A 12,382-nucleotide genomic window follows, 5' to 3' on the forward strand; every position below is an offset into this window, starting at 1 on the left:
GCATATTAGATCAAGGTGTGGAGCAGGGCTTCACAAATCCCTGCCTTCCAGATGCCTGCACATGCCAGCCTAGATGCACGCCACAAATCCACACTGAGGGGCCACGGCTTTCTCTCCCTCAGCCCTCAACCCTGGTCTATCGTACTACCTTCGAAGCAGAACCAGGTCACCTCCCTGCTTTAGGCGGTGGCATGGCGTGATGCCTCTGTAGTCTTTCTAGAAACTGCATTTATTCCTCTTGCCTTCCATCCAAACTTCCTGTGCACACAAGCAGGATCAGCCAGGCAGCGCCTCCTGCCAGAACTGACTGTCCCTCTCCGGCTCAAGAGAGAGCACTCAGTCACCTCTGTTCCTGGACCCATCCCCCTCCCGGACCCATCCCCCTCCCGGACCCATCCCACTCCTGGACCCATCCCTCTCCTGACCCATCCTTCTTCTGCACCCATCCCACTCCCGGACCCATCCCACTCCCGGACCCATCCCACTCCTGGACCCATCATTCTCCTGGACCCATCCCATCCAATGTAAATGGACTAAATGCTCCAACCAAAAGACATAGGGTATCAGAATGGATAAAAAAAAAAAAACCAAGACCCATCTATTTGCTGTCTACAGGAGACTCATTTTAGACCTGAGGACACCTTCAGAATGAAAGTGAGGGGATGGAGAGCTATCTATCATGCTACTGGAAGTCAAAAGAAAGGTGGAGTAGCCATTCTTACATCAGACAAACTAGACTTTAAATTAAAGGCTGTAACAAGGGATGAATAAGGGCATTGTATAATAATTATAGGGTCTATCCATCAGGAAGAGCTAACAATTATAAATGTCTATGTGCCAAATACAGAAGCCCCCAAATATATAAAACAATTACTCACAAACATAAGCAACCTTATTAAGAATGTGGTAACTGCAGGGGACTTTAATACCCCACTTACAACAATGGATAGATCATCTCGACACATGGTCAATAAAGAAACAAGGGCCCTGAATGATACACTGAATCAGATGGACTTGACAGATATATTTAGAAGTCTGCATCCCAAAGCAACAGAATATACTTTCTTCACGGGTGCATATGGAACATTCTCCAAGATAGATCACACACTGGGTCACAAAACAGTCCTTCATAAGTATACAAGAATTGAGATCATACCATGCATACTTTCAGACCACAGTGCGATGAAGCTTGAAATCAACCACAGGAAAAAGTCTGGAAAACCTCCAAAAGCATGGAGGTTAAAGAACACCCTACTAAAGAATGAATGGGTCAACCAGGCAATTAGAGAAGAAATTAAAAAACATATGGAAACAAACGAAAATGAAAATACAACAATCCAAACGCTTTGGGATGCAGCGAAGGCAGTCCTGAGAGGAAAATACATTGCCATCCAGGCCTATCTCTAGACACAAGAAAAATCCCAAATACAAAATCTAACGGCATACCTAAAGGAAATAGAAGCAGAACAGCAAAGACACCCCAAACCCAGCAGGAGAAGAGAAATAATAAAGATCAGAGCAGAAATAAACAATATAGAATCTAAAAAAACTGTAGAGCAGATCAATGAAACCAAGAGTTGGTTTTTTGAAAAAATAAACAAAATTGATAAACCTCTAGCCAGGCTGCTCAAAAAGAAAAGGGAGATGGCCCAAATAGATAACATCATGAATGAAAATGGAATTATTACAACCAATCCCTCAGAAATACAAGCAATTATCAGGGAATACTATGAAAAATTATATGCCAACAAACTGGACAACCTGGAAGAAATGGACAAATTCCTAAGCACCCACACACTTCCAAAACTCAAACAGGAAGAAATAGAAAACTTGAACAGACCCATAACCAGTGAAGAAATTGAATCAGTTATCAAAAATCTCCCAACAAATAAGAGTCCAGGACCAGATGGCTTCCCAGGGAAATTCTACCAGACATTTAAAGCAGAGATAATACCTATCCTTCTCAAGCTTTTCCAAAAAATTGAAAGGGAAGGAAAACTTCCAGACTCATTCTATGAAGCCAGCATTACTTTGATTCCTAAACCAGACAGAGACCCAGCAAAGAAAGAGAACTACAGGCCAATATCCCTGATGAATATGGATGAAAAAATTCTCAATAAGATGCTAGCAAATCAAATTCAACTGCACATAAAAAGAATTATCCACCATGATCAAGTGGGATTCATTCCTGGGCTGCAGGGCTGGTTCAACATTCGCAAATCAATCAATGTGATACATCACATTTATAAAAGAAAAGAAAAGAACCATATGATCCTGTCAATTGATGCAGAAAAAGCATTTGACAAAATTCAGCATCTTTCTTAATAAAAGCCCTCAAGAAACTCGGGATAGAAAGAACATACTTAAATCATAAAACCCATTTATAAAAAGCCCACAGCTAATATCATCCTCAATGGGGAAAAACTGAGAACTTTCCCCTGAGGTCAGGAACACAACAGGGATGTCCACTCTCACTGCTGTTGTTTAACATAGTGTTGGAAGTTCTAGCATCAGCAATCAGACAACAAAAGGAAATCAAAGGCGTCAAAATGGGCAAAGAGGAAGTCAAGCTTTCACTTTTTGCAAATGACGTGATATTATACATGGAAAACTCGATAGACTCCACCAAAAGTCTGCTGATACATGAATTCAGCAAAGCCGCAGGATACAAAATCAATGTACAGAAATCAGTTGCATTCTTATACACTAAAAATGAAGCAACAGAAAGACAAATAAAGAGGCTGATCCCATTCACAATTGCACCAAGAATCATAAAATACCTAGGAATAAACCTAACCAAAGATGTAAAAGATCTGTATGCTGAAAACTATAGAAAGCTTATGAAGGAAATTGAAGAAGATATAAAGAAATGGAAAAACATTCCGTGCTCATGGATTGGAACAATAAATACTGTTAAAATGTCAATACTACCCAAAGCTATCTACACATTCAATGCAATCCCAATCAAAATTGCACCAGCATTCTTCTCGAAGCTAGAACAAGCAATCCTAAAATTTGTATGGTGCCACAAAAGACCCAGAATAGCCAAAGTAATTTTGAAGAAGACCAAAGCAGGAGGCATCACAATCCCAGACTTTAGTCTCTACTACAAAGCTGTCATCATCAAGACAGCATGGTATTGGCACAAAAACAGACACATAGACCAATGGAATAGAATAGAGACTCCAGAAGTGGACGCACAAAAGTATGGCCAACTAATCTTTGACAAAGGAGGAAAGAATATCCAATGGAAAAAAGACAGTTTCTTTAACAAATGGTGCTGGGAGAACTGGACAGCAACATGCAGAAGGATGAAACTAGACCACTTTCTCACACCATTCACAAAAATAAACTCAAAATGGATAAAGGACCTGAAGCTGAGACAGGAAACCATCAAAACCCTAGAGGAGAAAGCAGGAAAAAACCTCTCTGACCTCAGCCGCAGTGATTTCTTACTTGACATATCCCCAAAGGCAAGGGAATTAAAAGCAAAAATGAACTATTGGGACCTCACGAAGATAAAAAGCTTCTGCACTGCAAAGGAAACAATCAACAAAACTAAAAGGCAACCAACGGAATGGGAAAAGATATTTGCAAATTACATATCGGACAAAGGGCATCCAAAATCTATAAAGAACTCACCAAACTCCACACCCGAAAAATAAATAATCCAGTGAAGAAATGGGCAGAAAACATGAATAGACACTTCTCTAAAGAAGACACCCAGATGGCCAACAGGCACATGAAAAGATGCTCAACGTCGCTCCTCATCAGGGAAATACAAATCAAAACCACACTCAGATACCACCTCACACTAGTCAGAGTGGCTAAAATGAACAAATCAGGAGATTATAGATGCTGGCGAGGATGTGGAGAGACGGGAACCCTCTTGCACTGTTGGTGGGAATGCAAACTGGTGCAGCCGCTCTGGAAAACAGTGTGGAGGTTCCTCAAAAAATTAAGAATAGATCTACCCTATGACCCAGCAATAGCACTGCTAGGAATGTACCCAAGGGATACAGGAGTGCTGATGCCTAGGGGCACTTGTGCCCCAATGTTGATAGCAGTACTTTCAACAATAGCCAAAGTATGGAAAGAGCCTAAATATCCATCAACTGATGAATGGATAAAGAAATTGTGGTTTATATACACAATGGAATACTACTTGGCAATGAGAAAGAATGAAATGTGGCCTTTTGTAGCAACGTGGATGGAACTGGAGAGTGTTATGCTAAGTGAAATAAGTCATACAGAGAAAGACAGATACTATACGTTTTCACTCTTATGTGGATCCTGAGAAACTTAACAGAAGACCATGGGGGAAGGGACGGAAAAAAAAAAAAAAAGAGAGGGAGGGAGCCAAACCATAAGAGACTCTTAAAAACTGAGAACAAACTGAGGGTTGATGGGGAGTAGGGGGGCAGGGAGGGTGGGTGATGGGTATTGAGGAGGGCACCTGTTGGGATGAGCACTGGGTGTTGTATGGAAACGAATTTGACAATAAATTTCATATTAAAAAAAAAAAAACGAGAAGAGAGCACCCAGTACAACATTTGATCTCATTCATTGTTAGCGATCATAGAATCATATCAAAGCAAACTGAACGCTATGTGGTCCTAGCATATCCCCACACCTACTAGAAGTTTCTCAAGCCACAACCCCTTTCCCAAAGAAGGGGCTCACCTACTCAAGCATGGCGCCTGAGATCTTGGCACGGGCACTCACACCTCAAAGAAATTACAACTGCTGTGAGCCCCACAGGTGGTACAAGTGATGCAGAATAATACCTTCCTTCTGGACATCTACCCAGAGCCTGGATAGGAGGGGAGACTTTCCTCCAGTCAGGTGCACTCATGCCCTCCACCTCCAAAGACAGAACTTTCTGGAAACAAATGTATCACAGCTCACCAAATCAGGAGAAATCCATCCCAGTTTTAGAAATTCAATTTAGCTGGGGTAAGCCTCCAGGCTCTGAACATAAGCTCTGCCAGAGGTTTATTATTCGTAAATCTTTCCTTCAGACTGGAGGCCTCCCAGAGGCCACGCTCCTTCCAGTATTTTTCTACTTTTCTATGTCAATAAAAACTTTAACTCTTGGAATCCCTCCGATGACAAGTATCAAGATATAGATTAAGGCATTGAGGAAAACTACTGACTTGAAAAATACCTTTTGCTTGTGTCCAAACTACTGATTGGAGGTGAATACTCTGAAGTCAGATGGTTTGTGTCTCTATTTGTAAACGTGTGTGAGATTACCACAGCCCGGGAATTATTGTGTCCCTCCAGGAAGAACGCTGCGTCAAGGGATAAATGAAGTTCTCGGCCCAAACTAATCAGCCAATGCAGGTAGTTCGTTCATATAGGAATGAATATCTCTGAACTAACAAGACCCCTTTTTTCGAACACTTTTTAAATGTTTATTTATTTTCGAGAGAGAGAGCACAGCCTCACGTGCAAGTGGGGGAGGGCCAGAGAGTGAGAGGGACAGAGGATCTGAAGCAGGCTCTGAGCTGACAGCAGAGAACCTGATGCGGGGCTCGAACTGGCGAACCGTGAGATCATGACATGAGCTGACGTCGGACATGTAATAACCCAGGCGCCCCAGAACTAGCAAGATCCTAACGAATTCATTTTTTAACTAAAAAATATACCCCTCAGGGCGCCTGGGTGGCTCAGTCAATCAAGTGTCCGACTTTGACCTAGGTCATGATCTCATGGGTTCGAGTCCCATGTCAGGCTCTGTGCTGACAGCTCGGAGCCTGGAGCCTGCTTCGGATTCTGTGTCTCCCTCTCTCTGCCCCACCCCTGCTCACGTTCTGTCTCTCTCTCGCTCTCTCAAAAGTAAATAATAAACGCTAAAAAATAAAAAAAAATATATAACCCTAAAATTTCTGAAAAACCTGTCAGATGTGATGGAAAACATTCGAATTTGCTGGGTTGTGTGCCCAGAGGTTGGCATCCCAGAGACTGAGGAAGAATTCAGGGGCATTCTGAATGTAATGTGGATAAACGTCCTTTTTCACATCCACAGCAACAACACCAGCAGTAAAAATAATCTTGGGATACCAAGAATCCAGAGTCCCTGGAGATAATTGAGATAATATTTAATGTCACAAAATTCCAGCAGAGCCGACAATCTGGATCCCTCTGGAGTTTTAACACGTCTGACTTGTGTCTTCTGTGATCTGGCGATCTGACCAAGAATGTGGAGGCCCTCACACCTCACGCCTACAGTCTGTTTGGCTTTAAGTGGTAAAATGAAGGCCTAAAGTACGTTTATAATAGTTGCAATGAGAACACTTGGGGACAATAATGAAATCTGGGGATGATCCTTTTGTGTTTAACTACTGCCCACTTCTCGGAACATCTTGGTGGGTCCCTGTTCCTTCAACATATGTGGGCACCTTCATTTGTGTTAATAGGAAATATACATTCAGACAAAAGATCTCACTCCTGTGATGACAGAGTAAAATAATTTGAATTTCAATGGAATGTAATATTAGTTTAAAACAAATTCCAAGATGACATTCTCATACTATAAATTTAAGAAAATCAAGAAATTTAAGAACTAAGCGTCTTAGATTTTTAGGAAAATGTCTTTTAGACCTCTTCCAGAAGGCTTCACCCCACTCACCACCGGGTTGTTCCTGACTTTTGTCTTGGTTCATTTTTAGAGGCAAAGCACAAATTTAATATTAGGATAAAATACCGTGTGCATATATCATGCATGAGCAGTTTTGTCTGAAATTAAGGTGCAACACGTTAATAATTTGAATTCATACAGCACTTTGTTCTACAATTATTGAGGAATGTCTAATTCTAAACATCCCATTTCTTACTCGGAAGTGAATGTCCTCTAATATCTAGAATTCTATAAAGGAAAGCTTTATCCACAGCGTCTCGCATTTTTCTTTCCACTAATTTTCATACCTCCAGAAAAGACACATTTAGTTTTCACCAGAAGGGATCAGGTTTTGGCTGAAAGAAATTACATGCCTCAGAATGGAACCTTAGATGGGGTGCCTGGGTGGCTCAGTCAACTGACTGTTAGACTCTTGATTTCAACTCAGGTCATAATCCTGGGGTGGGGGGACTGAGCCCCACGTTGGGCTCCACGCTGAGTGTGGAGTCTGCTTAAGACTCTCTCTCCCTTGGGCGCCTGGGTGGCTCAGTTGAGTATCAGACTCTCGGTTTCAGCTCAGGTCATGATCTTGTTAGTTCGGGAGTTCGAGCCCTGCCCCGGGCTCTGTGCTGGCAGCAAGGAGCCTGCTTGGGATTCTCTCTCTCCCTCTCTCTCTGCCCCTCCCCTGCTCACTCTCTGTCTCTTTCAAAATAAATCAATAAAACACTAAAATAAAAATCTCTCTCTCCCTTTCTCTCTGCACCCCACCCCTCCCAAAATAAAATTAATTACTTTTAAAAGAACAGTGGCAGGAAGTCGTGTCTTCTGTAACAGCTGACAGTTCTCTTGGGTGCAAAGCACCGAGCGTGTCCGCATGCTTCCCAGCGCCTATGGGTCTGATGCCAGCGTGGAGCCACGGGGCAGAGACAGTGACCAGGAGGGACTGGGCCCCCCTTGGGCCCTGACTCTGCCTTCCCTGCAGACTCCCGGCTCCTCGCGGCTGACACAGGAGCCACAGTAGCTCTCACGGTGTGGACCAGGCGCCCTGGGGGTGCTGCCCTCCTCTGAGGAAGCGCTCACATCAGAATTATTTGTTATAAATACTAATACAATAATGCTTTGTTAAACCGAGTTCTCTCACGAGGGCACAGTGGAATTTTCCTGCGGCCACGTGACCCGACGTCGCCGGATGGAACGCGGAGGCAGCTGGCTTCTATTAAGTCAGACATTAAAGAGGTTTGCAAAAATGGAAAACATTGCCACTCTTTCACTAAATAGTTTTTTCTGTTTTGGAGAATGCAATTACTCTCTATTTTAAAATGCGACTTGCGTGAACATGTCAGGGGTTTATCGCTTTATTTTTACTGAACTAGGACCTAAACCTTTTTTAAAACGATCTTCCCCCTTTTAGTTTCTCCCATGGGAACCGTCGACGGACAAAACCAACAAAAACGACAGCTCTCCGTGGTCTTCCAGACCCGGGATCGCCGGGCGGTGGGGTCCGGGAAGGGATGGCGGCCACCGTGCCACCAACCGGGGAGAGGGGGCCGCCCCCTTCCCGGGTCTGCACAGCTCCCCTCCCGCCGCCAGCGGCCCACCCCCCGCGTCACACGGGCCCCCCAGCTGCGATCAGGGCACGCTTGGCCACCAACCCCTCTCCCCATCCACATAATGCCCTTTCACCCCGGGGCCGGCCCACTGACCTTGCCGCGCCGAGGGACGAACGTTCCGGCACCTGGGTCTCGCTCGGGCCCCAGCGCAGACTCGGGCAGAGGCCCCTGAAGGCCGGCTGGGAGTTTCTGCAGCCGGTACTGAGAGGGGCACCGTCCCCCCCCCAACCCCCAGAGGAGCGGGCACCGGCACAGACCCGGTCCGGCAGGAGGCGGGACCCGCGTTCCAGAAACGTGAGTTCATTTGGTCATCGACACAAAGTGACGACACCTGGAACCCCACCTCACGGGGGGAGGGGGGGGGGGCACTCTGGTCCTCGTTAGCATGCGTCCTTCCCTTCACCCGCTAAAGCTGGGGGGGGGGGGGGGGGGGCGGCTCGCACCCGGTGCGCCCCCTCCAAACCTCAGACCCCGTGCGTGACGATCGCTCCTGCAGATCCAGGCCCGCTGGGGACGGCAGCCCGGCGTGCACGCGCTTTGGCCTCTGCCGCACACGCACGACCCTCCGGGATCCAGACCTCCCTGGGGCCAGCGCGGAGCTCTGCGTCCTAAGTCCAGGGGGGGGAGGGGGAGGGGGAAGCGGAAGGGGGAGGGGGGAGGGGGGCTGGGCCGCGAGGCAGGCTGCAGAGCCTCCCGCCCGGAGCTGAGCGCTTCACAGCTTTCCGAGCGCTTATGTCACGTGATCTCATTCTACCCTCACAACAACTCCGACGATTGTCACCAGCCCTAATGAAGAAAGCACAGAACTATATTTGCATTGTAATTATCACGTCGCCCAAAACGGGAGTCCTCCTCTGGGAAGGAAACCGTTTTCTTATCACCGCGTGTAGCTATAGCTTGGTTTTCTTTGCAACAACCGGACCATGGCGCACGCCGTGGGTTGCTCGGATCCGCTCTAACCCGAAGCACAAACACGGCTGGTAAGCCGGTTTGGATACGAGGCGTTATTACCCACGCGCGCCGCGTGCACGAGGCCGCAGAGGTGGCGAAAGTAAATGTCTAGACTACGCACGTTGGCTTACCATTTTCGCCAGACGTCTTGTCTTTTCCATTGGTTGCCCCAGTGCCTTGTCGCTAAAGGCATAAAAAAAGAGAGAGGAATTGTTATCAGATGTATTCAGGATTATTTTTCATCTCTTCTGGTGCTGCAAATATCTGTTGCATTATATCACATTCTGTGTTACTTTAGCTCAGATGGTTAAAACGTGGTGCTCATGAGACCAGGAAAGGGTCAACCCCAGGAAGGATCTGTTCAAGTTGCACAGACTGACCCCCCCCCCCCGCCCCCCACGACCCACATCCAAGGAGCACCAGATGGGAAGCTGTTGTCGACTGACGAAAACCTCATCTGGAATATGAGGAGGACGGCCAAGACTTTGTGCCAACCGTCAAGAAGATGAGAATTGTCGTTTTTGCCAGCGATGGCCGTTGTCATTCTAATCACAATGTCCAGGGTCTTACTGTTAAAGAAAAATGTTAATCAACTAAAAAATTACTATGTTTAGTCAGCTTCTCCTACTGTTGAGACACCTTTCCGTCCTTGTTTAAGCCTACCCTGTGCACTTTCATTTTACCAGGCTGGCCTCTTACGGTTAGTCTTGGGTCGCTGGGCAAGATTCTCCGGCTGTGAGGTCTGGGGAGCCATGGGAAATGCACTACACATGTCAACATACAAACATGTTTCTTCAGAGCTTATCCAACTACTGTCTTTAACATCATGCTCAGAGTTGTTCTAGGCCGTGGAGAGAGAAGCATTGTGTCAATCCAATTTTCTGGTCATTATCAGAAAATGTGCTTCAGGTCGAACAAGATCGAAAAGATGATAAAGTTTCTAAGTTTCGGGTGAAGAAAATGAAGCCAGGAAGGGAGCCTGATTTGTCCAAGGTCAGGAGCTAGTAGGTAGTACATTAAAACTACAGACAGAATTTCCATGCCTAGAGGTTAGCGTCTTCCAGGAATTGTCATTGTTACTAACTATTCAGATAGGATCCTGGAAAGAGAGAGAGGCGGAGAGCTAAACAAGGAGAAAACCACTACAGATGACTCTCACTGAGGGATAAGGATATCCTCAAAATTTATATTTGGGTCTAGGACTCCAGCCTAAAAACAGTGTCATGAAAATAATTATCAGCTCCCATTAGCGTTCAATGTTGTCATAAAAAATTCCCAGATCCTTCGTCCACCCTTGATTAACAGTGGAGGGATCATCCGGAAAAATCTTGCTTTCGGGTCCTAATTAGTGTAAATAAATCGGGTGAATGATAAAGACTCACGTAAACCAAGTGAACCATCCCTACGGACTCCTGATGCCCCGCGCAGATGGTTACTCAGGAGAATGTGACAAAGCCAAGTGTCCCGGGGCTCGCCCAGCCCGCCACACACCCTATCCCGGCCAATGTGAAGTGCAAATTGCCCACCCAGTTCAGGGGTGCTCTGTCCCGTTCTGGGAAGGTAAACCACTTCTCTGTGGCAGGAGGTGGAAGGAATGGCCAAGTTGGAAAGACTATATACGCGTGGGCCCCGTCTTCATGTCTAACGTAGAACACCTTGAGTTTTCAGAATGCTAGAGCTGCCGGTGTGTTCTTAGGGAGAAAGGCTACACTGCTTAACCAGACATCCACTCTTCTTCGACACACTTCGAGTAGGGCCCGTGCCGTGCAGGGCGATGACGCCACGGCATCATCGGCTGAACAGTCAACCAAGAGCGTGCATCATCTCCATTTAAATAAATTACACATTTCTTCAATACAGTGGATTTACCAGTAAAAGGCCCCTTTCTCGTCGCCTGCGCTTGTTTTGAAGTCCCCTTTTCAACCTCAAGGCGGTGAGGTGGCTGTCCTGGAGGGAATCGGACCGCCCATGCGGAGGATCCAGCTGGCTCCGCGTCAGCTGTTGGCGACTGAACTACTCCAGTGTTTGCGCCTTCCATCCCTCCCCGCGTAACCCAGGGAGGGGTCAGGGGGAAAAAGCGACTCTCAGGGAATAAAAGGACAGGGTTGGAGAGCTGAATAAAGTCGAACTAAATGGCATACAGATGCAGAATAGACGCACAGTCAACCCTCGCTGTCTTTAAAAACCTTCAACACTGACACCTTTCAAATGTCACGAATACTTCGTTCCATCAAAGGTCACATTGTAGAAACCCGAGGAGATCCGACATGAGAGGTGCACAGGGGAGAAAAGGAGTTCATTTTTTCAGGATCTCTAAGAAAAGGGTTTAGTGTCAGGTCTTCTATGATGGAGGCAAGGTGAAACTGATGGGCGTCACGAGAGATGATCAGAAAATGATCCTGACAAAAAAGAACTATTCACCGGGAGGATCTCTTTTCAAAATTCTCTGAGACCTTGCAGCATTTCTCGGGGAAGGCTGAGAGCAGCGGAGAACAACCCAAGAGCTCTCCCATTCTGGGGGTCTACGGCGGTCATCACACCCGACTGCTTTATCGCCATGGTTCTTGCTGTCCGCCCCTTGTCACGGCCTTTGGCACAGATGCTCTCATTCAGGTCCCCTCCCGGCCCACTCCAGCCTCCCCCCACCCCCACCGCCACCCTAACAACTTCACATTCATAAAACACTCCCGTCGGGGACCGTCCACCACATCTTGTCCCACCACAGACCCAGAACCTTCTTCCACGCCCTCCTAAGTGTCTGAAGAATAACAGACCCTTCCCTGCTCGGCCATCCGAAATCAGCATCCCTGCCGCTCAAGCCAGCTCTGTGCTCATCTCCTCAGACACAATGGCATTCTCTCTTCCAACGTATCAAGACAGTGTCTCTGTCATCGTCCCCAAGACCTCTTGAAGGGACAGAGGGTCTCGTGTGAGAAAGCTTCCACTGAATTTGCCTTTATGATCACCAATGAGACAACTACTCAGCTTATGAGAACACAGACGCATTTTCCTGAAAACTACCTCCCTATATTGCCCTCATTTCACCATTAGGAAATGCTAAAGAGCCGGGGCGCCTGGGTGGCTCAGTCGGTTGAGCGTCTGTATCCGGCTCAGGTCATGATCTCCTGGTTTGTGGGTTCGAGCCCCGTGTCAGGCTCTGTGCCGACGGCTCAGAGACTGGAGCCTGCTTCGGATTCTG

The 12,382-nt window shown here is 46.6% G+C and overlaps 1 protein-coding gene across 1 annotated transcript in view; it reads right to left on the reverse strand.

Annotated features, from left to right (window-relative positions):
* Window positions 1-12,382, reverse strand: part of PCP4 (Purkinje cell protein 4) — a 60,574-nt gene that overhangs the window by 24,132 nt on the left and 24,060 nt on the right. Inside the window, exon 2 of the mRNA XM_060640490.2 lies at window positions 9,315-9,366. Within this exon, the coding sequence (XP_060496473.1) occupies window positions 9,315-9,366 (52 nt within the window). The remainder of the gene's footprint in view (window positions 1-9,314; window positions 9,367-12,382) is intronic.

Source organism: Panthera onca, chromosome C2 (assembly GCF_046562875.1).
Source record: "Panthera onca isolate mPanOnc1 chromosome C2, mPanOnc1 haplotype 2, whole genome shotgun sequence".
Taxonomy (NCBI): domain Eukaryota; kingdom Metazoa; phylum Chordata; class Mammalia; order Carnivora; family Felidae; genus Panthera; species Panthera onca.